This window comes from Varroa destructor, unplaced genomic scaffold, assembly GCF_002443255.2.
Source record: "Varroa destructor unplaced genomic scaffold, Vdes_3.0 BEIS01000002.1, whole genome shotgun sequence".
Taxonomy (NCBI): Eukaryota; Metazoa; Arthropoda; class Arachnida; order Mesostigmata; family Varroidae; genus Varroa; species Varroa destructor.
In genome coordinates, this window is record NW_019211455.1 from 41,942,976 (window position 1) to 41,970,949 (window position 27,974).

A 27,974-nucleotide genomic window follows, 5' to 3' on the forward strand; every position below is an offset into this window, starting at 1 on the left:
TTGCTTAGCGGTCATTCGGTGTTTTTTTTCTGTCGCGGTTGCCATTGTAGCTGCAGAGTCGCCCGCCATTAAAATCAGTACCGATCTAAGGCCAGGTACAAAGGGATCTGGCGGATGCTGGTGCAGTTAGAAAACCTTAGATACGAAAGCCCGTGTTTGCTTATTAACTCATTAAACAAAAAGCTGCATAATGAATCGTCTTATTCACAAAAGATGTCATGTTAAAGTTGATAATTAGCTGGGCTAAGGTGGGCCGACGTCCTACATGTTTAGGTGCTTTGGATTCGAATTCGATCTGAAGTCAGGGCTAATTGACAAACCTGCACCCGTTCGCCTGTTCCGAGCTGCGCTATCAAGGTCATTGCACAATAGCTTAGGAAAAACCGCACGCGCCGAGAAAGAGCCTACAGCATTGTTGAATAATACGCGTATAGAGTATAATTAACTATATGTGTACTTTCCAATGTTTTAAAGTCATTGCTTATATTATTATGCGTTCACGAATTAGAACTTTCGCTAGTAATGCTAAACTTAACACTGGCTTGATAGACTAGTAAATACGCTGTCTAACAATAATTTACGCCAGCACCAGTCGTAAAAACTCGAGATGTTTATTTATAATAGTAGTTTCGACTTGTAACAAAAAGCCCGAATCAAGTTTTTTTTTTGTTCGTAAAGCTTGTTATACATTATTGCCGGTTAACGCCGGTTAACGCCGGTTAAACATTGATGTCTGGTGGCGTTAAACACGGGTTCCGTTCTGATGTATTCTGCCGCAGCCACCATCACGGTAGACTTCTGCTGTAGTTCGACAACATGAATCCAATATACTTATAATGCCATTGGATACATTTCAAGAGCATTTTGACGCGCGGTTAGCAAAAAAGGTTTCTGAGACCGGTCTGCCCAAGACATTCCAAACTGCCAAACGTCGACCAACTTCCTACGCAAACAGAAGTGTTCCAGGTCAGCAAGGAGCCGATACTAACATAGGGACCTCTGATTTGTTCTGTGCTTCAGTGGTTAATTGGCCCAATCCCCAAATGTTCTTCAGCTCAAATGACGTCCAAAGCGTCCTGCGTTAATCGAAGGGGCACAAAAGCCGCTTGAAGCACCACTCAAAAAAAAGTTACGTGTACATATACGAGACGCTTTCATGAAGCACTTTGTTTCTTTTACGTGCGTCAAGACATTGTATCTAGGGGGAAAAATGAAGATGGTATTTTGTTTTCTAGGCGATTCCGGCAATGTTCCTTGGTAAGTTATAATAAAAATAAATGGTTATTGAAAGCTTTTCATCTAATATCCATGCACTAAAGAAGGAGGTTAATTTTTAATAGACATACGTTGGAAAAGACAAATAAGCTAAACGACTTGTGTATGAAAATTTTAAGTGAAAATGTGGCTCGAAGGTGTATGAGACCAGAGATAGAATGGAAGCAACATGGAAAAATGACAGAATTAGCTTTAAACATTTATTCTTAATAGTTATTTTGGAAAAGCTATCGGCAAGTTCGTTAAAATTTCAATAGCACTATTTACGCTGAGCTGTTCGACGGGCCGCAGATGCAAAGCAATCATTACTCGTAGTTGCGTACTCCGTGGTGATAACTAGTAAGTAGACAGAAACTATTTTTGTTATCAAAAAAATAAAATAGTCTTATTTGTTTCCTGTGCATCTAATTTGTGTATGTTCAGTTTCATGAATATTCTTATTTTGCGCTCAACTAATCATGAAAATTCGTATTTCCTAATGACTTCCTGTTGTTTTGTGCTTCAGTTTCCATGTTAATGATACCCGGAATTTCCGAAAAAAAAAAACAATAAGTTTACTGAAGAAAAGCAAAAAAGACGAAGTTTTGACCTATATATAATTGGTGCGTACAGCCAAACAACTAGATAGTGTGAGAACGTATTGTTTGAATGTATCATTGATACATTTTCCTCGTATTTTCACGAAAAGGGAATTAGAAATGTTATATATAGACATTAACTATTATGTGAACAACGATACATTTCAGTTTCAAATAAACTACAGAAATTTTTTACATAATTTTTTGTATAATATATGATATTAAGATTGAAGCAAGAATTCTCAAGTCATGGCAACCTTTCGAGCACATTTTGCCGCTTGTACTGCCGCTGACTGATTATAGTTACTGGTTGAGTACGGTAATGTTTACATGTAACGTAGCCTCAATTCGGCTGTCATGCAATCACAGCTTTAGACATACTTGAAGGAACTAAACACAAGACAAGCGTGTCACGAAATTGTCCTGTAAGTAAACGAGTTGAATTATTAATTATTACTATCATTATCAAGTCAGTGTCGTTAGCAGGGCTTGAACTAGCGATGTGTTACCCACTTTACCCAGAAGCTTCACCGTGCAGCTCACTGCACTGAACATCATGACATGTTATATGCGATTTATATCCCAAACCTGTCTATGCTACTGGGATACTTAGCCAATTTGAAAAGTATCAGTACCGAGAGTTAACTACTTTTCCTTAACAAAATTGTTAGAAATTACGGTTTTCGAGTTGGCAGTAATAGATAGTAAATGGTACAAAAATGCTTCGTATTTTGTACACAATGTTATGTTTTTCAGACCTTTATATTTCAAAGTTTCTTCTTTGTAGCTATGTCATTATTCTAGATCCATATCTCCGATACGTTTTTTGTTTAGAGTGCCCGTTATTTTTAGCTGGTGTTTTGATTTAATGTCCGTATCTATGCCCGAGTGCTTCCTTATTGCTGATATTGCACAACCAAACATTGATACTCTTGGCCCCCGTTGGTAGAGACAAACATAAATGCGCCTCCGAGTAAGCTCAACGGATGTCTGTGTTGCCTTTGGTTGCAGCTGTCGCCGTGTTGAGACTACTCGACATTTTGAACCCGTCCTAGTTCACATGGGTGTGTCGACTTTCCGGTCGTTTCGTTCTCTATCTACCCGGCCGAGCATTGGCGTTGAGCCCTCGATCTCATTCAGCTATACCCGTACGATGTTTGCCTGTGGCGGACCATACGAAGACGACTGACAATGAGTTGCACCGACGCTGCTGATCATTAGCCCAGCGTTTCGTCACCAGAACCCCACAGTTAACTACAACCCCTCGCTGTTTCATATGGTAGTAATAGAAGTGTGTCCGCGTACAGCCTTTGTTGTTGTTGCAATCGTCTGCTAACTAACAGCAGCCGAGCAGAACTGCGCTGATTGGATACAGTGATGAACCCTTACGGCAGCAGCTCTCACTGGGCTCACTTTGTCGACTGCTATCCATCACGTGTAGGGAGACTGCACATATACACACGCGTACGGTTCAGCCAGAAACACAGACGAAAGGTGGCCGCCATATTGTTTTTTGTGAGCTTCCGTCAGCGCCTGCGCCGCTCTCAGTTCTCCGCTGTAAGAGCAGCCGTCGCTGCTCCGAGGTCCGTCCGCCTGTTTGTCCGTCTGTACAGCATTACACAGCAGTGAGTGACCAGACGGTAGAGAGGAGAGGAGAGGACGACAACGACGACGACGACGACGACGGCGAGAAAGAAGCCTCAAGCCGATCATTGGCTGGCTGCGACAGCAACAACAGCATGCACCTAACGACAGCAAAGTAGAGTCACAGCATCGACAGCATGGGACTCAACAACAGTAACGGCGGCGGCACCAGCAGCAGCAGCAGCTCGAAATAGTAGTAAGTCGTAAGACTCCGTCTAGCAGAAGAAGCTGTAGCAGTAATTGCCATGGATGGGCTAGAGGCTGTTGGTTGTCGCACGTTTGGTTGAACCGAACCCAGCCGACCGAACTGGGCCGAAAGAGTTGGGACCCCGCAGCCGTGACTCGTCATTGGCCAGAACTGATCAACGGTGTTAGTCGCAGTGGTGGCAGGAACGGCAGCAGCACGGACAGCTTCTGCTGTTGTTGGTGGCAGAAACCGTAGGCGAAAGTCGCGTGCAATTACGGCTGTCGCAGCAAATCTCTACGTTTGCTAGCGCCAGTTTGTCACATAGATGAACCACAGTATCGCTTACCGTCGATAACGACAATATCAGTTACTTTCGGCCAAAAACCAGCTAGGCGAAGAAAAAGTCGACCACCCAATCGGCTAACAACAGTCTCGCACACATAACAGCAAGTAATCGTCATGAATGTGTGGTGAGTGCCGTGGGTTTTTCTCGGGTTGTTTGTACCTGTCTGTTTCTCTGGTGTATATATCGCGGTGAGTGAATACCCCGTCAATAGTGGCGGTCGCAGCCGTAGCAGCACGGAACATCGAGGACCGTTGACGCGTGAGTAGAATAGCGAAGGAGTGACTCGTTTGCCCCGAAATCTTCATTTTTTTTGTTGACATCGTTGTCACATCCAGTTTTGTCATTTATGATGTTGTCGGTACTGCGTCGTTGATGGCCAATCGTGATCGGTGATTGGGTGATCGGCGAGCCGGGCCGTCAGTCGGTCGGTCGGTCGGTCGGTCGGTTAGTCGAGAAGATCAGGTTTGGTCTTCCAGTCAAGTTTGCCTCCCGGCGTTGCCCCGTGCGTCTTCGTCCACTATTGCCATTCCATGGTGACCGTGTAAAATTAGATGCTTGCTGATTTGTGCACAGTGGTCCGCGAAGGGCCTATTATTGGCCATCGTCGCGTAAAAGTGACGGTCAATGCTGAAGCAGGTAAAGCCGCTGCTGCTGTGGGAGGTGGAAACGGCGATACGCGATCGCGGTGAAAACGGTTGCTTACGTTGTGAACAGCAGTTTATCGCCAGAATTCGGATAGCGGCTACAAGAGATACAAATGCGACTACTATCAGTGCTACAGCCGCGACTTACACGAGTGCTAATTCATGTATTAGGGCGGCCCAATAGGTAGCAGCAGCTGAGGAAGTGCTCGTCATCGAAGCAGATCGGCAACTCGTACAACTTCCACTGTTCTCGATGGCTCAATACAGCGCTACCGATCTATCACTCTAGTGGTAGTGGTATCGGGTAATGGTTATAGAACAACGATAATAAGATTATTTCTATTACTAAACGACTGTGGGTTCGACAACAAATGGTAAAAAACAACTCAGCGCCGACGATTCGGTTGTTATTGCGGCAGTTTTACGGCGACATTGTCGATGTTGTTTGTATAGCGATTGGGTAAGAGAGGTGAAAAGTGTAGTATCAATTGGCCGACCATATATATTTGCCGACAGCAAGCAAGATCAATAATGGCGCACTAAAAACAAAGGATATCATTATAAATATCGGATATCGAAAACAGTGAGGAACACGGAACAAGAACAAAGAGTTAGGTGATCCAGTTAAAGGCTTATGATAACCAAAAATCGCCAGTTTAACTCTGCTACATAAGTAGTAATAGAAGAAGCACTATATTTAAGGAACGAAAGGTTTCGCTATTATTGTGGCAATCGACGCACTAACCTGAGCCAGTGGGTCTACACCCCCCCCCCCCCCCTGCAGTTTGTTGATCACTGTTGTTTTTCCAAGGATATAAGCTTGCCTTGCGTATCACAGGCATTAATTATCACTGGCGTGCCGCTCCATCATACGTCAACGACGACAACCTGCTTGTTGTTTTATCTACAAAACAGGGTCCGTTCATTCAGCGTCGTGAAGAGTGACAACGATCCAGTACACGACAATTTCAATTTGTGCTGTTTTAGTTAGTCTGGTAATCCATATCCCGTATATGTCTGTGCAAAACGTCTGCTGAATTTTCTCGGTTGCGTACAACTTACCAACGCACAGAACCTATCCAGCAAATAACAGTGCAAAACAACATCAGCTCGACCTTCTAGTCTGCCGCCGACTTCGTCTGTCTCTCTGTCTGTCCGTCCGTCTGCCTGGTAATCGTCACAAACGAGTGTAAACTACGACGACGAAGAACTTCACAGCTGTGACGATAATTAAGCTAGCATTAGCGCAACATTATAAAGGATAGGGTCAGTTAACGAGCGAGTTCTCTGTTATCGTGAGCGTGTGGCTGTCTGTGTGTGTGTGTGTGTGTGCGTGTGTGTGTGTGTGTGTGTGTGTGTGTGTGTGTGTGCGCGTGTCAGTAGTGTATAGGCGAAAGTGAGTGTGCGACCGGCTGTGTCTTTGCGAGGTCAGGTCCCGTATCTCGGGCGCAAAGGTGAATTAAAAGTGTTCGTGCCGCAGTGCTGGGGGTGCTAATGGACCCTGTGGTGTTCGTTAGAAGGCTGAGGACGCCGTGATGGCGGTGTGAGGCACGCAGGGAAACAGGAACGGCCCGCGGCCAAAGGCCAACGGTGCCGTAATCGAGGCTGCGTTGGCTGTCCGGGCGCTTCCAACTGGAAGTCACGGCTGGGCCGGGACAAATGTACTGTGGCTGACGCCTACGTACTACTCTGTAATGGTGACTAGTGCGTAGGCACAACTATCGCAAGCGTTACTAGTTTGCGCTGAAAACTGGAACCGAAGTTTTCTAGATTCCTAAAAAAGGTCTCCACCGGAATTTTCCGGCGGGATCGCCTGCGTCTGTATAATCTTTTCACTTGTGGAGTTCTTACACATGCGAGGTGTCTCTCTAGTCTATCTACGATTAGCAGTTGTTTCGGCGTTTGATTCTGGCCATAGTGAATGATTGTTGTTGGGTTCGTTACCGTAAACGTCAAACAAAAGCGAGCACTCTAGTTGTTGTCGTCCAGAGTAAACGCAGCATTCGTTAGAGGAGTATATCGCTGGAGCATTTGTCATGGAAGACGAGCAGAAGCAACTGCCCCCGGGGTTAACTGGTGGCCAAGAAGAGTGCGCACAGAGTCGGCCTCAGTATTCGATACCGGGCATTTTGCACTTCATACAACATGAATGGGGACGATTTGAACTCGAGCGCGCGCAGTGGGAAGTTGAACGGACCGAACTTCAGGTGAGTCATAGATCTCCTTAGGTTTTAAATGGATCAAACAAGTAGAAATTTCGTTATTGGCTCCCCGAAACCAAGGAGATTTGTGCGATTGTTACTAGGTGATCTGCGCTTTGTCATCGCCGCTACTACTCAGTAAAAGCTTCTTCCTTGCCTTTTTTTGTTGCTTTTTAGAATACTTAATTTGCTTAATTATTACCCATTGCTTAGATTCTCCTCTTACCTTTATAGAAATGAACATGATAAAACTAATCGACTCAGAGGTTGCGTGTCACAACAAAGCTAAATAGTATTTCCGGTGAAGTAATGCATTTGCGTTATCGTAATGTCACCGAAACCAACTGACAGCGACTGCATAAGCCGATGCCACTCGATGTTTAACTACCTGAGTAGATGTAGTGAAGCCCATGGGATTAGCTTGTAGACATTTGAAGGTTTAAAAAAAAATATGAATAAATCGAGCTAAGGATTTTCGCGTTTTGTTACAGAGTTTTACGTGTTTACCAGTAGATAAGGGTAGACGATAGGGCCCAACATGTTGTAAACAAGATTGCTTCAGCAATATCATATAGGTACATCGGAAATGGGCCATGATGAATCCGCATAGTGCAGAAAATCTTCAGATTTAATATTTTTCTAGATTTCGTATTTATTTATTTATCACTTACTGGACATTTTACTGGACTAATAGATTTATAGCTAAAGCTGGAAGTTCTTCTTGGCACCTATCTTCATAATCCTATACTGTTTGAAAATTGTTCTTAACTTTACGTGGTACACTTGCCGTCTGTGCTCCTACTTGGAACAACTGTTTTCCTTTTGCATACAGTATGATCTGTTGTTGCGTTCTGGCTTACTTTAGCGGCTCGGCAAACGCAGATACAAACACACAGTCTTATAGACCGCTTCATAGGCGCTTCTACACCCAAAATATCCCGGGACTAGAGCCACTAATCGGAACTAGACCTATACGCTATAATAAAGCTGCCGAATTCAGAAGCAGCAGGATTTTCTTGGTGCGACTGGTTTCGTCGCACTCGACGCTGGTTGTAAATGCGCTCTCCCGAGCTGTTGGAAGTTGCAAGGTAATTACTAATCATGAAGCTCCTACTAGGAGAACAGCTTAACGGTTTGTAGACGTAGCTGGTTTGACGACACTCAGCAACCCGATACGTAGCTTTCATTAGACAGCGCTTCCGTGAGCAAAACCAGCTACTAGATACAGGCCACAGATCCCTTGTAACTATCGTTGAGTAAAATCGGCCTAGCGTGTTTCCCATTTCTAGTCCATCAGTTATCAAGGTATCGACTTCTATACTGCAGTCAATTGCACCGAGTCTGTAGCGAAACACATTTTACAACATCATGTACGATCAAATTATATAACATTTGTTCACATTTGAAGGTAGAACTTTGACAACACGATTTGTGAAAACAAAAAAAAAAAAAAAAAAAATATCGATAGTGATCGTTAGTTGATATGTTGCCCGAGCTGCAGCAGTCATCGGATTATGCGTTTGAAAGACCTAATCGTGTTAGATTTAATAGAATTATGACACATAGTGCAGGACCTTAAAAGTAGCCTATCGATTTTATTATGACAACGTAGGCTCGACAACGTAGACAATTACTAACCTGTCACCGCGTTATCGAATTTATGTAGGCATATAATTTCAATGTTTATTTTGTTTATCTTTTTACCCTGCTATATGCTAGTACGATCATTCGTACTGGTAAACGCTTAGCTACTATGTACTGACTGTAAACTGGTTGAACAAAGCTGGACTTTATGTATTTAATATTAGTCAGTATTGAATGGGTTAGGTATTCTATAGAGCTCGCTAGCTATTTAAAAATGATGCTCGTTGTGATAGATAGAACGAATCTCTAATTACAGCCAATTTGTATTGTAGGAAAAAAGAGTAACTAAGAAACCCACTTAGGTATTGTATGTAAATTAATTACGGGCCGCACATCTTGGGATGGTTAAGGTTTGTTTTTTTACAGGCAAATTCTATTTTACGAGGTTTTATAGCTTACTTGTCGCCGCTACAGAGGCCTACGGAGGTATCATATCAATGGATCATGTATTCCAATTGATCATATTATTAGACAATTCTTAGTCACTAGATAAGCATATAACAGATATAATGATATTTGTGCACATATACCAAATATGAGTTTATGATGAGTGAAAAAGTTTCACAAACAACCTCACGATATCAATTTCGAGAAAGAAAGAGAATGTACCTGGGCCATATATCCTGCCACATGGTGTCTTTCGCCGGACTACCCTCCTTTTACGATTTTTCCCACAGTTCTAGTTGAAATCATTGAAGCCCGATGTGGCGATACAGCGCATCGTTAATACAAATCTCGTGGTGGTTTAGATGATCTAGTGTTTTTCGCCCCATTGTTCTAGCGCTGAAAAAATCAACATCGATATCCGTTATTGGTTGCCGTAATTTTTTGTGAAGGCAAGAGCAAAATTAAAAAGCACTCGGGGTTCTCCGGTGAGGGGCTAACAAGATAATACGTGAGTCTGTTTCGTGCTTAGTGGTGGAATCCCAAGTACGCCTTCAGCCGGCTTAGCTGGTCTGCTACTGGAGCACTTCTTCATGCCGGAGAAGATGCGAAGCATTTGAGATGGACTAGCGTTGCGGATACTTAACGGTAGCTCTCATTGTCAGTACCCTCCTGCACCCTTCATTTGTGTGCGATGTGAAGCTACGGCCGTTGTACAGTATGAGCAAATCCTAGAATGGGAATTTCTGTATTATAGGGGCCTGCCCGGTATGACTGGGGTATCTTAAACCGGCGCCCTGCCCCTCTGTGTGAGTTTCATCCTTTACAACCTTGTAAGGTTCACCGTCAAGCTGAACTCCATAGTGGCTTGTGTAGACCAGCGATAGTTGACTATATCATCAATCTGGTTTTTCTATAAATGACGAAGATGAAGGAGCAAGGTTTATCAAGGGTACCCCCTTGACAAGGGTAACCAAGCAAGAGGAACAAGGGTAAACCCCTTGAAAATAAAACGGAACCAAGAGGAATTAGATTGTCTTCTTCTGTCAGTCCTTTTGTTTGAGAGAACGGTAGCCACTCAACTTCATCATTGATCATGACTTTGTTTTCCTATCGAACTGAGCAGGTTTGTGGAGATTCCCATTTTTACGAAGGTTGTTAATAGTGCATCCTTAAGCACGATACGTTGCTTGGAAATTTACAGATACAGCATATTTGAACCTACCCAGAACCGCAGTGGGTTGCTTAACATCCTCCAGGGTAATAATACTTATTTGTTGAGCGTTCGTCCCTAAACTACATATTGCCTTGGGAAGCTCACAATTGATTGTATCGCATCCACATAACTAAGAACACTAACCTATATCTATTTATATAATATATAAGGGTTGCTATCGAACTCGAGATTTAATTCTTACTCTTCGAAGAAGGGTCAGCATTAAATTTTTGAAAATACAACTTACAGTTGAGTGACGAGCAATTTTCTTTATGAGGCTGTCACTAACACATTTCTATTTTTCCGAAATAAAAAGCAAATATAAAACAATTACAGTCTGCGTTAAGATTAATGTGCCTAAAGATATATTGATACTTTCTTAAGAATTCGCGAAACAATTGCTGGTAGAACCACGTATATTTCAGTGTTTTTTTCGTATTGTACTTCACATTAGCAACACTTCACAAAAATCAAACCTGGTTAGTTTATTAGCAAATATACACAACACCTTAATGACGCGCTGATAATGATGAAGGTAGGTAATACAGTTTACTTGAGAGATCCAGATTAAGAAAAACGTACATTTGAACAGTCCGTGATTATCATTACACAGTCTGTGAAAAAATCACTTCTTTACTTCCTGCTGATTAACCTTCGATAGCCCTTAACCAGAGATCATGATTTGGATGATGTACCGTCGTAACGAAAAACTAAACCTTTGAAAGTTGTTGAACAGAGCTTATATTTAAAACTAACACGTGTTCGCTGCTCATTCGAATTTGCAGACACGCATCGCGTTTCTTCAGGGGGAACGTAAAGGGCAGGAGTGTCTCAAAAATGACCTCGTGCGGAGGATAAAAATGCTGGAGTACGCCCTTCGACAGGAACGGTAAGCCAGAAGTAGATGGTCTTCGAAGGATATATATATATATATAGAGAGAGAACGAGGAAATTACAAATCCATTTATTGCGAAATTACAGAGATTAGGAATCACTATTGGTCACCAGCCATCATCACGAAAAATAAATGAACTTTGGACTGCTATGGTGATTAAGTATTTATAGAATTTAAATTACATGTCTGGACAAAGGAAGCAGACCTGTGGCTGGGATCAGATATTCACGAACGACACATAAACGCTACATACCTTAGCTGAACAAAGAAAATAAATGGCATAAATTCTATGTCGCGCTCAAAATACTTGCCGAAGCCAAATATGTTTTTCAGTCTTTCCGATGTACAATGTGAGCTCTACGAACATGTGGCCAATCGAATTCACCATTGGCTTCTCTCAGCATGGCTTCCCGTACCTTAGCATGTACGATGTTATTTATGCAGCATGCGCCGTTATACACGTCGATATTGTAGGGGGTAAGGGTTCGGTGGTGTATCCTACAACGGCTTGCCTACTCACTGCATTAGTCAACACTAGTTAAACATGGTTTACCATAAACAGGTTGCTGTCTTGCTGACGTCGACATCGATCAGCGGCGGATAGGAGGGAACTATGCAGTAAATGCGTGGCACAATAAACTTCATATAAAGAGGTGGAAATGATTCATTTGCCGCCAACCCGCTTTTCAAATTGGTCTTGGCACTGGCGAACGGAGCTAATGGAACGATTACCGGCATTTTGCCTATTTTGGCAATGACAGATGCAGAATCTGTCACACACATCTTGCAAGGCCGGACTGACACATCTTTTACCTTGGTAATGGTTTACCCAGACTACAGTTCGTAGCGCCCATACAAAAATAGCGACAATAGCGATAAGAATGACTGTGAACAAAAAGTGATTTCATTGAGGGCAATGAGTCGAAATTTCATAAAAGAATGTTTAAAATCAAAGTCAAGAGGCTGTCAAGCATCAGGTTTATGGGAGTGTTAAGTGAAGAAGAGTTCTGAGCTTATTGTTACCGTTCAATGCCATTTTAGCAAAATCGCACCTTCAACTTGAGGAGTAAAGGGCAAAACAGGAAATTTGTTGCACAACCACAAGTCACTGCAAATTAGTTAGTTCGTCGGTGCTTTCTTTATTCGGAAGACGTTTGAACAAGGTAGCGTTTTTTTAAAAAACCTTTTTATGATCTGTGGTACTTCGTGCTGTTTAGCAAGGACTTGCTAAAATCCTGGTAATAGTCAATAATATAACTAATAAGATTATCTGTATGAAATCGCTCGTGTGATGATAATTTTGCCGAAGAATTAATCTTCCCTCACCTAGAATAAATGTTGCAGTTTTTAAGATTATTACTTTTTTATCCATATGGGCCATATAATTACGTGACATTATTGTAGTGTTATGCGATGATAACTTGCTAAAGGATGTTCCCGCAACCTATTGTTTTCAAATGCCGTAAAGTAGCGTCTATTTGAACAACTTCAGGGAAAAAAGGGCGTAAGTGTCATAGACCTCGTGAGGTCTTGTCATGCAAGCCTCACTAGTTTGTAGCATAACTAGCACAAAATTGCGCAGCTTCCTCATTTTCACCAGATTGCCTCATAAAAACTAATCTGTTCAAAAAACCTATAAGATCGTTGTGTTCGCTACAGATATGCATAGGTTGGTTCCACGCCTTAGGTCGGCGCTCACAATGATTCTAGAGAAATCAAAACTATTTGATATTTAGTGTTCTTACAGAAAGCTCGATTTTTTTTTATTCTTCCAACGAAGCCTGCCTGAATTGCTAAAATTCACCTTTTTCACATAATCAGGAGAACTAGCTTCGAGTTTTTAGACAACTATTATTTTGCATAAACCATTATTTTTAATGTCTTAACAACACAACTTAGTTATATTATGTAATTGTTTTACATGCGATAAAAAAAATACGTGACGGCGTTGAAGCTCGTGAACGATTATGACCAAACCGGTCAGAACTTATTAATAAGAAGCTTCTAATTGGTGAAACTGGTAAACTCAACCGTTTTGCTTACCAATAGTCCTAAATTTAGCATCATTCGTCATGAACGGCATATATTTATACGTTCGATGTCTATAGCCCATAGCAAGAATCTGCTAGATCATCACAGCGCGATACCGAGGCATAAGGCGCGCACTGACCTGTGTCCTATTGAGAGAGGAAATCGGTCGAGTTGATTTTCGACAAAAAAGAGCTCTGCCTCTCGCGCATCAGTTCACTTCTCTTCTAGCATAAGCTAATTGATGTTTGGCGGACATCGAGCACTTAGAGCTGCCTGCATACGTATGAACCCCTACTGCCTATCGTTTCATTCATTTCAACTATACAGACCGCAGTAAAGAAAAGTAACTTCTGTTTAACACGTCGGTAGTTGCTCAGTCATCTTGTGCTGGGAAATTCGAGGTCGCTGCTAATAGGAATTACTGACTAGTTCACTTCATGACCCAGCAACAATTTGCTTGCCTAGTAAACTTCACACACATGGGATGATCTAGAATTGAGACTATTTAATCAATTAAATGTTGTGTTTGCATGCACTACCGAATGTATCGCGACTGTTTTTTGTGGCTTTTCTATCTAGGGTTCAAGCGCCTAAGTCGTTCTTTCCTCGCTGCCTGTCGGATCGCTTTCAGTGATTCTTAACACAATCCATTAAATATATCATTGAAGCTTAGTCGTAGGCGAAAGCAGGCTTTGCGTTAGAAACTCTCGAAACTGCTTAGATCTCTGAGAGAGTTTTTTGTCCAAAGTCGCTTCGATCAGTTCAGTCAAAATCAACGTATTGACGTGACGGCTAAGAAACCGTTTCGTGGTACCACATTGTCGACAACGTAACACTCGACTTTTACGTACGCTACCGGTTCCATATCTATTGACCTAATTGGTACCAAAGAACACAAAAAACGTATCCAGTATCTCGGACAACGGATACCTAACCCGATAGTCGTATAACTCCGATTTCTAAATGGAATAAAAAGCAACACAATTGATTTCGTTTTGAATTTATTGACATCCAATCCATTGAACGTATTGGATAAATAGAACCTTACGGCAACAAGTACCCTACGAAAAATAGCCGATTTCTGCCAATCCAGCCACGGGGCATTTCTTCCATGTCACAATGAAAGCCGACTAAACTTTCTGAGTTCGCTGTTTGCTTTCAAGGGACCTGTTCCAGCTTGAACGCTTTCATTACTTAACGATATATACATTTATGACGCTGCCAAGACGACCCCGCGGAGATTTGCTACGAATGTTGCGCATAGCTTACTCGTGTTATTTTTAACAGTTCGCTGTGTTATTACTGTCACCATAGTCGTTCATTGACTGCTTGGCAATATTGACTCATTGATTTATGGTTTTTTACCACTCTAATAATGAAACATTTAAAGCATCTTTGTTAATGTTTTCGAGTTGTTGTTTTCCTTTATGTCGAATTGCACGAGGGAGCTGTCTTTCAATTCCGAATTAAGTTATCTATTATAACCTGTATTACAATGCAATACCTGTTATTTATTTCAGGATAAGCATATCGCTATTATGTTCTAACAATTCAATACTTATAGGTCGCCACAACTGACGGTTACAAAAACTGAGTGATCATTATTGTGGCCTCGATTCACTCATAGCCACTAGTGGCATTTGGGCAGGCATTGTGGTTAAAACAGAATAATTTCTGGTTCCGCTAAGGGTTGTTACTGGATGATACAGGAAATACCTTCTCGGTTGGTATAAAAGGACAAATTGATGGGCCTGTTTCCAGTGTATTACTAATGTAAACACGCGAAAGAGAGTCACTTCAATGTCTGAAAACTCTACTAGATAGCTGGCAGCGCCATCTCGTTGCGACGGGCTTCGAAAGCTTTTGATGTTACTGTATTTATTATTTGCATATAAAGCAATATTTATTTAAAAACGAAAATGGCTGCATTGCTTGTACTTTCCATACTGTTCGTCCAGTTGTTTATTCTAACTTTCTTCTCAATTGCAATCAACGCAAGGCTGTAATGTCAAAACCTAGTTATATCTATCGAAACTCGAATGTATGTATTAGTATTTGCCTTAGAACAGGTGTCGCAGATCTGACGTGTATCAAACGGCGTGCAACGCAACACTGATTATGTATGGACGTTTGAATCGGTCAATTAAAAAATGATGTCTTTTTACTCGCCTTTTGTTTATGCTTTTTTGGTGTTTATTGTTTAATTATTTATCTTGAGCTTCAGCGCGTCTTGGTGTAATCTTACTTAGCAGTTTCTTCTAGTCTGTGAATTTGCGTAAGCGTGTATTTGCTGTTGCCGAAATTAGTAATAAATAGAATAATGAAACAAGGTCTTCTAGTATAACTTGTTCAGCACAATGTGGTACATCAATAATGGTTCCAAAAAAATCTTCTTGTCTAGAGGTACTTACTGAATCAAAAAAAAAGTACAATGTGTTAATGCGCTGATATGGACGCCAGGAAAGCTTGTCACTACAAAGCCTCAAATAGCGTTGGATGAGTCCTCGACGGAGCGTTTCAGTCGCCTGAAATATGAAGCTGCCATTAAGAAATTGCCCCTTAATATACGGGTCATGCACCAATGCTTAAAAGCAGGCTTTTTCAAAGTCGAACATATACGACTAGGTAGATACTTCAGCTGAAATAGAAAGCCAAATATATATATATATATATATATCAGCAGAGAGAAAAAACAAAGGTGGCAGCCAAACTCTATTGTGTCCTCTATATTATGTTCGTATTCTGTATTTTCGCCTCTCTTTTTTTAATGCCAATAATACCTTTACACTAATGGGAAACCCCTTTGACCTTTCGTACGACGACGTCGTTTTGCTCGTTTACGGCAATCCCTATCCATTCCTAATAGAAAGACTCTGCGGCTTGGCGAAGCATTCGTCCCACAGGCCTACCCATAGAGCATACAGTAATTCAAGTAAAGTTCACCAAAGCAGAGACATCTTCGTTGTTTTAAAGCTGGGGCCGTCCCTCCATGGGACGTGGACCCATCCACATATTAGAACAGTGGCGCGTACCCGGCTGCTGCTACTGCTGCTGCTGAACGATCAGTACCTTTCTCCACGCGATTCAACGGTCTGATTGCACTCGCAGTGGAACGATAGCAGCTGCTCAGAGGCTGCAACAAAGTGCAGATGAACACTAGACTATTATTCGGGCTGCCGCTAGCACCATTACAAGAGCAGCTACTGCTGCTTAACTGGGTCCAGCATTGACATAAGAATACGCGGTGTGGTGATACGCAGCGACAAAAACGAAAAGGAAAACAAAAAGACAGAGAAAAAAATTAGCATTTTTTTGTAATACGTTACGATTAGTTGTTCAGAGTGTAACGTTCTTTGTATTGCTTTTTTTTTTTTTTTATAACTAATTGTTAGCTTACCGGTATTTTTACTCACGAGTACCGTTATGTCAAGGACGTGTGAGGCTAAAAATAGGCTAAATATTAATTATCTGGGAGATCCTACGAAGAAATGACTAAATTTATCTCCTATTGGTATTGGGGTTTTCGTTAAAACGAAAATATGTGTACGGCTGGTTTCGAATTTAGACCACCTCCATGTCCCTTTTCCGAAATACATCATCGAAGAGTCGTATGCGAGTTCACCATAGGTTGGTTGCGGGAGTATAATACTAATGTATAGTGATGACTCCAATAATTACGCGTAGAAATTGGAAGTATTTAGACGTAAATTATAGCGGCAGGTTCATTTGCGGTTTCACTTGTGATGAGTTTCGTCTATACTCGTTGTGGTAGTGACTGTGGCGAAGCTATGTAACATTTAAGGCGACGCTAATCTGCGACACTACGCGTACAGATCATTAACGAAAAAAGAAAATCTATTTGTGATCATTGTTTGCGTTAGTCAACGTGTTTTAATAGAAATTCAACCAAGAAATAGCGATAAATATTCGTGAAAAGAACCATAAACGGTACCAATGATCGTTTGGAAACACTTTTAGCCAGCTTAATGGTTACTCATTTGTATAAATCAGTCGCAGATGTCGTTGATAAAGGGATCGTACAAATCCGAAAGGTTTTCTACCTGATGAAAAATGGAGAAAGGTAGAACAAAAGCCTGTTTGTGTCCAAGTAATTCTGGTGTATAGGAAACAACGTAATCGACGATTCATGTCCGGGTGTCGTAGTTTATTGTGTGGGTTGCATGAAACACTATAGGTTTGTATCTCGACTTATAAATATCCACCTCTGGAAGAAAGGCCTTGAAAAAGCATTTTGTTTTATACCAGTGTCTGTTACGCATCTGTCCTTTAGGTAAAGAATCATAAATCTGGGCATTGTCTGGTTTATTGAACTCAGAGATGGTTTCTTTTGTTGTATTGTACAATCCAAGTCTTCTGCTCGTGAAAACTAAAATGAGAGGCTGGCATAAATAGCCTTGAAGTATTCTTGGATCCACAAGCTAGTGCACCTCTTCATTAAAGAAAATCTCAGATTAGTCGACGTCAGTCATAATTTTCGATATTGAAACATGCTTTTCAATAAAAACGGAATTGAGATCAACGTCTCAGCTTTAGATATTTACCATTAAACAGATATTACAAACAAAGATATGTACGACATCATATTTAAAATGGAAAGTGTCGCATTTTAACATCCTACTTTTCTTTTTTGTTTGGTGTTGCTGTCTTTCGATGTAGGGCGCGAGTCGAAAAACTTCGGCAAGGAGGTGGCGCCGGAAACGACCCAGTTGACGAGGAAAAGCCACCGCAGTTTGATATTGATGATTCGGCAACGGAATTGTTCGGAAGTAGCGGAGGAACTGGCCCGGGGCCACAGCTCACGTGGAAACAGGGCCGTGAACTTCTTCGTCAGTACCTTCAAGAAATTGGCTTTACGGACACGATGCTCGATGTTCGAAGCGCCCGTGTGCAAACACTACTTGGTCTACAGGTTGGATGATTGGTTTTGTGAAAAATCACATTCGAAGATTAATGAACATTCCAAAACTATAACAACTTGCCAACAACAGTCCAAGCGATGATTTGTAGGTTATTCGAGGTTTGTCTTTTAATAATATTCTTTTAGTAATTTTTGGGCCTAAAAAAAGATTTGTTCCTTATTCTCTGCGAAGTGTGTAATGTTTACAAGCAACTTACTCAAACCTTTGCAATAACACCGACAATATCAATTTTATTTAAAAAGATGTCAGCAATAGCTAACTGCTGAAGTTACAATAAACCACTCCACGTTACTCCATGCAATTACTTACTCTTGAATTCAATTCAAAGTGCCTTGCCATAGATGAATTGTTCTGTTGCATTCTAAGCCTGAACCTGCTGGCACAAGGCCAACGGCCTTCGAAGAGGACGCTGTTTGCCGGTTGCGCTGTTGCTCGATAGTTTATCAGGTATCATTTCCTTCGCTATTACCTGTTCTGCTGACCATTACTGCCACAAGTGGACAGCTAGCTTCCCGTTACATCTATGAATTTGGCTGGAGGCCGATTCCGCATTGTTGGCGTCTATGGTCGAGTATCTGTCCACACCTTAGTCACACTTTTTTGTAATAATGTGGCCGTCATCTAACTCGCTGGTCAACTGAGCAGAGAATCTATATTTAGTCAATCTCGTCCAGTCGATGTAGTCCGGCAAGGTAAATCTTAAGTCACTTTAGGTAAAGCCGAACCTATAACTGGTTAACGAATAGTCGGTGTGTCTGGCCACGGCAAAGGGTTCGGCAAAAAGAACTCGCCCAACCACGGCAAAGGGTTCGGCAAAAAGAGCTCGTCCGCGTTATCTGTTGATCAGCGGCGTGTCTCTGACTGTGACGCGTTGTCACGCGTCCGAAAGGTATGACAGGGCTGAATTTGAATTATAACGTACAAAATTAGGTGGCGTACGTGAAGGCTGCGCGGGGGATGTAGGTTGTTTTCTCATTCTTGGGGAGGGGTCCGTTAGCAAATATCATAACAAATGTTAAACATAAAATTATGATAACAAAAACAATGGGTTAACAAAATACATTTTCCGATAACCAGCAATTCACCCATTTGTTTACCTACTTCGATACGGTATCAACCAATACAATCCTTATCAATTTGCTTAATCAAATAAATATCATACTTCTTACGGCGAAAGTTACCAGTTATTCGAGTAGCACCCCGTATTATTAAAGCCAGTCGGTAGCATTAATAAACATAATACTATGGTTAACTCTTTCGTCTTTGTTCGTCCGAGTACAAACGCTGCTTATTTTTATCTACTTAATTTCTACTATGTCTGTCATGTTTCTAATGTCTTGATAGAGCTCAAACTCAACTGGCGAAGGAGGTACAACAGCCGCCGGCGCAGGAGCAGTCAATGGGGGTGCCGGAGCAGCTGGAACCGGAGCAATGAATACGCAGCGGCGTGCTGCGGGGGGGGTCCGCAAGGACGTCAAGGTGAACGTGCTACGAGATGCTGAAGCGTCGGTGCTCGCCACCTTTGACTTCCTTGCTGCCGAAGGTACTCCTGGTTCTGACGGAGCAGATGACGATGAGGATGATGACGTCGTGATGGGTGCTCCCAGCGTAGACGAAATGCGCCCACCCTGTACACAAGACCCGGAAGGTACGTAACAACGTAACAGAGAGCTCAAACATAAGCTCCTACGAAATTTAAAATGCTAATGAATTCAAATATTGACCTATACGCATCCGCCTAGTTACTCAGAATATACACAATTAATCAGTAATCGAAATAATATCATAATGCTGCCGGTTTCAGCAGCAGTAGGTAATGAGGCAGTCTGTCTATCTCTCGTTTTTTTTAACTGCATTTAATTCTGTTTGTTTGCCGGATCTGAATTGGAGGGTCACATTATTATGCTTCCACTAAACAAGAGAAAGTGTGCCAATCTTTAGGCTCGTAAAATCTCATAAATGCTTACAAACGACGTCAAAAACATATAAAGATAATTTAAGTAAAAGTAGAGTAATACTGATAACAAAGACTTACATTTTACAGATCACTATTGCTGTCCTTTCCATGTGTGTAGACTTAGCTATTGGTTTAACGTATCTGCGTACTTGAATAAATATTGAATATTGAACCCTTAATAAAACATACTATAAAGTAAAATCCCGTACTAAGAACGATATGAATAATAAATCTGTTTTTTTGCAGGAACCCTAGGCCTGGGTGAACTGGCAGGACTGACCGTAAATAACGAATTCGAGCCCCAGTCTAAGGACCTTCCCAAGAAATGGAATGCTAAATACACGTTACGGAGCCATTTTGATGGCGTTCGAACACTAGCGTTCCACCCTATCGAGCCGGTTTTATTGACAGGCTCCGAGGACCACACGCTCAAGCTATGGAATCTGCAAAAAACAGTCCCAGCCAAAAAAACAGCCGCTCTTGACGTGGAACCACTATACACGTTCCGTGGCCATACCGGCCCAGTTCTGTCACTCGTAATGGGGCCTCTGGGCGACCGATGCTTTTCGGGTTCGCTTGACTCGACCGTTCGCGTCTGGAATTTGCCGAACTGTAACGTCGATCCATATGACGCGTATGACCCGAACGTTCTTGCACACACGCTAGCAGGTCATACGGACGCTGTTTGGGGTCTGGCAGTACAAGGCGCTGCTGGCAGTGCGAAGCAACCTCAGCTGTTGTCGTGCTCAGCCGATAGTACAGTTCGACTTTGGAGCATAGGTGATATGATTGCGCCGTTGGAGACATTCACGTTCGAATCAGCCATACCAACATCTGTCGACTTTGTCCGATCGGGTGCCGGCCAGCAGGCTGTTATAGGATATATGAACGCTGACCTTATGGCGATCGATCTTGAAACGGGCAAGCCAGTAACTCGCTTTGAAACCGCCGGTTGTAGTCAAATCAATCGGGTAGTCTCGCATCCGACTTTAGGTATTACGGTCACTGGACACGAAGATCGCTGCATTCGATTCTTCGATGATGCCACAGGCAAGCTTATCCATTCGATGGTCGCTCATCTTGATGCAGTCACGTCTATATCAATTGACCCCAATGGGCTGTACCTGCTATCGGCGAGTCATGACTGTTCTATTCGTTTGTGGCATCTCGACAACAAGACGTGCGTACAGGAGGTAACGAGTCACCGCAAGAAATTCGACGAGGCTGTTAACGACGTCGCATTCCATCCAAGCAAAGCTTACATCGCTTCTGCTGGAGCTGACTCCATCGTAAAGGTGTTCGTCTAGGAGTTGCTACCGGAAGGGAAACTGCGTCCGTCAACGATCCTATAATGCCATTAATAACAAATGATATAGGAGAAAGATGAGATTAACAGAGGCAATTATAGATTCTATAGAATTCCAAATTACTTTTCCATATATAGCGAATGCGCACGATCGGATAATCAGGTGTGTGGAAGTTCTTCGTCTGGTCAGAAATGTATGACAAAAGTACGCCTCGGCCTGAGACAAAAACTAGAATTGACTAGCCCTCTCCTTGTGCCCCGCTCCCATAGCCACTGCTCTGAACAGGAACACGCCAGCTACGCAAAAGAGATAGGATGAAAGATTTAGCAAGTTATTGTTAGTAGCTTGGAGAACCAACCCAAGTGTCTACAATCGTGAATAAAACAACTTCCGTCTCTCGAGCAAAAAAGTAAAAGGATTTGAGGAGCGCACTACCTGTACAGCTGGTGCCGCAGCCTTGTCCTACGCAACGTTACTAGCGCGGAGTAGACGACAATCGTCGTCGATATTTACCTGCTTCCGTTTTTAACTAACAAACAACAAATTTTGAAACAAACATTAAAAACATACCTAAATCTACAAAATAAACCTCCCTAAATGCCCCATATATACGTAGGCATACAAACATGTCACAAAAGGGCTCTGGGCAGGTGGCAAGGACAGCGAGCAGAATAGTTACGAATGGTAGCCTTATAAATAACAATAATAACAACAACAACAATAATAAGAACAATATAAACCAAGAAGTCAATGACTCGTTTGTAGCAGTCATATCGATAGTGGGTGACGACTACAAAATATATATATATATATATATATATATAGGTAAGGAAGTGAAAGACGAGAAAGCGAAAACACGTAAGTTTAATGACGATACACACAACAAGAAATAGATAAAAAGAAAGAAATAATAATGATATTAATAATAAGACTAAAAATAAGAAGATCCCTGTGAAGTAACGAGTTGTGTGTGTGTGTGTGTGTTGTATGTAAAGTATTCGCGCACAGTATTGTCGCAAGATATGATATGTGAGGGGGGTAGGTGGCAGATAAAAGAAACATGATGAAGGGACGATATCTGTGCGTGGAGAGGGCTTTGGTAGGAAGATGGCAAATGGTCTATGAGAAGCAATTGTGTCTGATAAGCTAATGTAGCGGTGCTGAAGGTTGAAAAAGCAATATCCTGATAGCTCATGTGTGGTTGGCGGTACCGCAGATATCCGCAATACGGAAGCACCGGGGAGGTCGCAGACCAATCGCGTAAGCCAGCCCTAAGATTGGCTGAGGAATATGTATCGGGTCGTGAGGTACCCAGACGGCGACTGGAAATAGCCGGGTCTCTCATGCACTAGTGGTATCAATGCACGTATGATTCACTTTTTAGGCAGAAATACACGGCATCAAATAGGCAGAAAAATTAACATGCAACAATATAAACAATAATAAAGATGTAAGCAAAAGTCAGCAACAAACATGGACATGGATTGTAGATTAATATACAGACGAATATAGACGATAATAATTAGCACAGAAAACAACGGTACATTACAGGCAAGGAGCGGGCAGAGCATTATTACAATTATTGCTACAAATATTACAATCTCTAGGATTATTTATGACAGATAAACCAGCTATAATACAATATAACGAACATTTTTTTTCTACTTATATATCATGTAGAAAACCGTAGCAGACGACAGAACGAGAGAAGAAGAGAAATTATAAACAACAGCAAATGAAGAATTTACAAAGCAGACCAAAAAAATGAAAAGCCAAGTTTTCGCGCGGAGGTGTGATAATAGAGACGGAATTGATGATGGCAGTAGATAACAAAAGCGGGTTCAGCGGTCGTAAAAAACGATATGTGTGCGCAGTTGTAAGTAAGCACCCGTATCGCATGAATAATGCTCTTTGTATATGCGTCCGTAAATATATGGGCTATTATCTGATATCTGGCTCTTGACATAGAAAAAAAACACAGACACGCCGCACGCGGCTGATGGGCCGGCCGATCCGTCGATTGATAATCGTTGATAACTGACGAACCAAGCTGCTAATGAGTGTAACTGATCCATGAGATCTATTGGGAACAATAGAGAAGACGGTAAGCATGGCGGCTGCTTGAATGACTTCTGGCGTGTGTCGTTTTCAGCTCGAAAACAGGTCTAGCAGGTTAAGGAATAAACGGATGGTTGATGGAAATAATAAACAAAAAAAAAACTTATAGATAGGAAAAACAATACAAAAACGGTTTATAAATTATAGAAGTTCATATAAGCAGACAAAAAAAGCAAACAAAACTGTACCTGTTGACATCCTGCGGCTCGCTTCAATGCGCCTTTTAAGCCCCACGGCATTTTAAACCACTTCGTTCGGGGATGAGGGCTTGTCAAAACGTCAGCCAGTTATCCCACATTGTCGTTACTAATCATTTGAACAAAATAGATATTTGCAGCGCCTCAGATAAGTGCGTAACTGTGTAAACAGAGTTAAGGAATGTAGACGATACATTATTATGCAATAATTTATGAAGGACACTTGATTAGACTCATATTACTCTCCCACTAACATTGTTGCTTTCATGTCACCTTATTTTAGATAGGAAGATATGCTTCACTGTGTTTTTACTGGCAACGAAGACGACAACTGCAATTTGTATTCTTACAATATATAATACCTGAGCAAGATGAATATCTCGTTAAGGATAATGAACTCATTTGCCTACCATGAAACCTCATTAGTACTTTCAATACTGTCAATTTTGTTATTATTAACTTATCCCTTTTGACAACAATTCCGGTGAAAAGGACAGATGCACGAAGTGCGTCGCCTTGTCAATCATACTCACCTTGCCAATGTCGTGTGCGTAGTTTTGTAGCTGAAGGGGCTGTTATGGGGGGGTCACATGTCGAACATGTTGTCTCCTGAGGAGACGAACCAATTCTTTTTTTAAACCGAACAGAGCGTAGCGGCACCCAACTCAGCAATCGTTGCAAACGTTGATAGACAGAAAAGTAAACACAGAAAAGCTACAAAACGACATGCGTTCGAAAGTACGCGTACACGTGGCTCAGACGAGCAATCATGTAAAAAAACCAAGTGATAGAGTGAAAATAATTCAGAGAACATTTGTACAGCGTGATAACAACACGCATTAAGATAAGCCATAATTTTCAAAATTGAAGTTACAGCGCTCGATCGTTATTTAGGCATATTAGCTCACAGACAGCAGAAACCAATAAAAGCAGATAACATTACATTGGGTTAGTCAAAAAGCGACATGTTTGCGGGCCTGTAAGTTTAAAGCGCGACACTTTTGGCGGGAAAATTAAACGCCGTTTGTTCTATTACGTCTGAAACAATGTTGAACGGCCGTAGAAGGCGGAACATAAACTTCTCCGAAAAACAATGAAAAGGAGAAGTACCTCATTGGAATGACTTTGAGGGGAACAGAGGGCTAGTCATTACGAAACGGAATACAGTATCTGAGAAGTTTCTCGTAATGTGGCAGATAATTATTAGACATGATATGAGACGACACAAGTGGAGGAAGCCGTATTTCAGAGAGTAGTCACAACGCCACAAGTGGACCTGACAATATAACGACACTGTTGTTTCCTTTCCAGCGGGCAGGTTATCAAGACCCGTAATGAAGTTAATGATTTATAAATTAAAACTGGTTCACTAGAGCTGCATAAATTGGATAGAAATATATGCCGCCACTTGTCTGACTCATCCAACGAAACATTGGCTTGAAGTTAAGCCATTGGGTGAAGGCGTTAGTAGCAGCCCGTTTAGGCGTTACTTGTATAAACTAAATTTTTAAAGTATATGAAGCTTGTTATAAAGAAACGTTTTATGGTGTAGCCTTGTTTGATTGTTTCTTTCCACAAAAACACCAGCTCGTCCCCTAAACAAGGAGCCCTCAGAAACATACCCTGCAGGTGTATATTCTCGGACGTGAATTTTAGTCACTCTTTTTCGGGCATCTATGCTTGTTCCCCGCAACCCATATAACTGAGTAAACCAAATCATCGTTTACTTGTCGAAATATACCGATGTCAAACATCGCGGCTAAACTAGAAAAAGAAGGCAGAAATGTAGTACCACAAAAATATAGCTATAGCATATATAATGCATACAAATACCTACGCGCGCAAAGCAACAACAATAGAATATGACGGACAAGAGGTCGCGTTCATTCACAACGAGAGAAAAATCCCAGCCTCGGTAAACTGCTGCTACGAAAAGCAAACATTTGTATCAGGAGAAAGATAATAATGCTCTGCTTGCTATCACTATCTATACGGACGACAATGATAATAATCATAGTAATTATTATTACCATTACCATGAATGTAGAAGGAAGGACGATATGTAACGCAACTCACGTACGAAACAAGGGAAAAATAGGAGACTAAATGGGGAGATGAGAAATTATAATAATATTCTTACGGAAAACGGAAAGGCCGACTAAACATTATATATATATATATATATATATATATATATATATATATATAATAAGAGCGAAAATAACCGTGACAATTGAAAGAGCGAGAATGCGCGTACTAAGGTTATATTATCATTATTATTATTATTGCTTAGAGGAACGCTGGGAACTTAAAAGGAGCTGACCGAATCGGGTGACAGATAATATCTTAGAAGTAATAATAATAATAATGATGATAACATGAATAGGGAAATTATATATATAATGAGACAAAGGCGGGAATAACGACGTAATAGGCGAGCGATATAAGAGCATAGATAACTACGATTACCTAATATGATAATTATACAATGATGATGAATATAACAAGGGTAAAATAACAACTACGTAGAAGACGATACGATAAATTGGAATGATCCCTTGCGGAACCGTAGAAACTACAGCCACCGCCAACACTAACTTATATATATATATACATAGAGAGAGAAAGAGAGAAAGAAAGAGAGGGGGAGGGAGGGAGGGAGGGAACGAGAATAAAAGAGGAAGAAAAGACTGAGAAAAAGTGAACGAACGAAAGGAGTTTAGAAAAAAGCGGCGGTGATATGGAACAGTGCGTAGCATGCAGTTTCAGGTATAATTATTAATAATAATAATAATAAAATATAAAAACCTATAAAGAGAAGCAAAAAAAGATAAGGAGAAGAAGCGACTTACTCAATTTGTAGACGTGCGCAAAAATCGACGACGGCAATAACATCAACAACTTTTATGTTTGGCACAATGTAATTCAATGAAATACGACTAGCTAGAGAGAGTAGATTAATCAAGAGACGGCGGTGATGTTTTGAAACTGATGGCAAACAAAATAAAGAAACGGAATAATACAGAAAGATTGCAGATGATCCTTTTAGATGAATTACTCATTTGCTCTATTGGCGCTGCATTATTTTTCCTGTCTCATCTACTATAGAGTTGTTCAGTCGTCAAGTAAATCATAGGTCTGCATCTAGTTTCTCTTCCATTAATCGTCTTCGAAACGCACGAAAATACACCGAGCCAAATTGGCACAGATGATTTTTGTCGTTAAGTCTACAGGAAAGCACTCAAACTCACGTATTTAGTGTGTTTTCATAGGGGTATTTATAACTGGTGGTAAGTTTGAGGTTCGTCGTATTACGACAGTCGTTGTTGCAGTTCTGAAGAATTTCTCTTTGACGGTCACCATCGGTTAGAACCTCTGGTTCGTATCAGATAATGCAAGATACATTCGTCAAGTATATATAGCCAACGAAAAACCGTAACTAAAGAGTAAACATGATACCTGTTTACAACAACAATAGTGACCATCGTAATTAAAGCAGTATGACTCACTCAATTATGTGTTTATTTAAGGACGATATAGAATTATGTGATGACGATGCTCTGATACGTTGAGGAGAGTCCACAAAACTGACGACAAAAAAAAAACCGTAAAAAAATCACCTGTAAAACGCAGCGACACCGTTTTATAACGGAACTGTGTCCTTAGCTACCTATCATTCACCTGATACCACTACAGTTTTAATTATTATTAACTGTTCATACAAAATCTAAGGAGAGATGAATGAAATTTACTACATACACACATATACCCACATGAAAAATGAGTGCGATAGGGTAAGAAGGGCGAAGACGGTATGATTAAAAAAATACGCTAAATATGGGGACGACATAAATTGGAGGGGCTAAGACCGATGCATAACTGAATTACTGTAATTATTGTAATGATGCTGATGCTGGAATTGAAGATACGAAATAAATGCGCATTAAGGTTTGAAGAAAATTAAGAGTTTGGGTATTTACTTGGCGCTATTTCATTGATTTTATGTCCCGCACCTCATATAATTGCTCACAAGGAAAGTATAATAAAGGAAGCCAAGGATAATCAATAGCCTTGCCCTTCTTAATCGGCCGTCTAAAGTAATGGGTAACCTAAAGAGAAACCGGACGCACAACCAAGGCCTGAAACACCTTTGTAGGCTCCATGTATATAGCCTGATTCATTAAGTTGGGCCAGCATTGTCTAATACTCATCTCTGAGTGTGTTGTCGAGGCATAATTTGTTTAAATTTTAGCGCTAACGCATAATACTTACCATGGCCTGTCATTTCATGGATCTGTTGGAGAAACCCCAGCAAAACCTGTCTCTGCTAGGTCTTCTACCGGCGATAGGTTCTCGACGCTATACCAGAGAGGTGGTTCTGAAGGCTTGTTCGTGCTGTAAAGATACCCG

At 41.3% G+C, this 27,974-nt stretch overlaps 1 protein-coding gene and 1 long non-coding RNA gene across 2 annotated transcripts; one reads left to right on the forward strand and one right to left on the reverse strand.

Annotated features, from left to right (window-relative positions):
- The first annotated feature begins 479 nt into the window (after positions 1 to 479).
- Positions 480 to 27,528, forward strand: Cka (Connector of kinase to AP-1). The gene is made up of 5 exons (XM_022791716.2): positions 480 to 6,881; positions 10,905 to 11,008; positions 17,723 to 17,975; positions 19,330 to 19,633; positions 20,189 to 27,528. Exons 1-5 carry the CDS (start codon positions 6,711 to 6,713, stop codon positions 21,247 to 21,249), a joined length of 1,893 nt encoding a protein of 630 aa, XP_022647451.1. The 5' UTR covers positions 480 to 6,710; the 3' UTR covers positions 21,250 to 27,528.
- Positions 14,030 to 17,824, reverse strand: LOC147757830 (uncharacterized). Its single transcript, XR_015321838.1, has 2 exons — positions 17,685 to 17,824; positions 14,030 to 16,259 (listed from the first exon to the last, which is right to left on the reverse strand). It is a non-coding gene; the product is annotated as an uncharacterized LOC147757830 (long non-coding RNA).
- Positions 27,529 to 27,974: the final 446 nt, after the last annotated feature.

Bases quoted from the DNA above. Each gene is read 5' to 3' on its own strand.
- Cka (XM_022791716.2), top strand. From the start codon at position 6,711: ATGGAAGACGAGCAGAAGCAACTGCCCCCGGGGTTAACTGGTGGCCAA. The intron at 6,882-10,904 runs GTGAGTCATAGA...TCGAATTTGCAG, and splicing joins TTGAACGGACCGAACTTCAG to ACACGCATCGCGTTTCTTCA. The intron at 11,009-17,722 runs GTAAGCCAGAAG...CTTTCGATGTAG, and splicing joins TACGCCCTTCGACAGGAACG to GGCGCGAGTCGAAAAACTTC.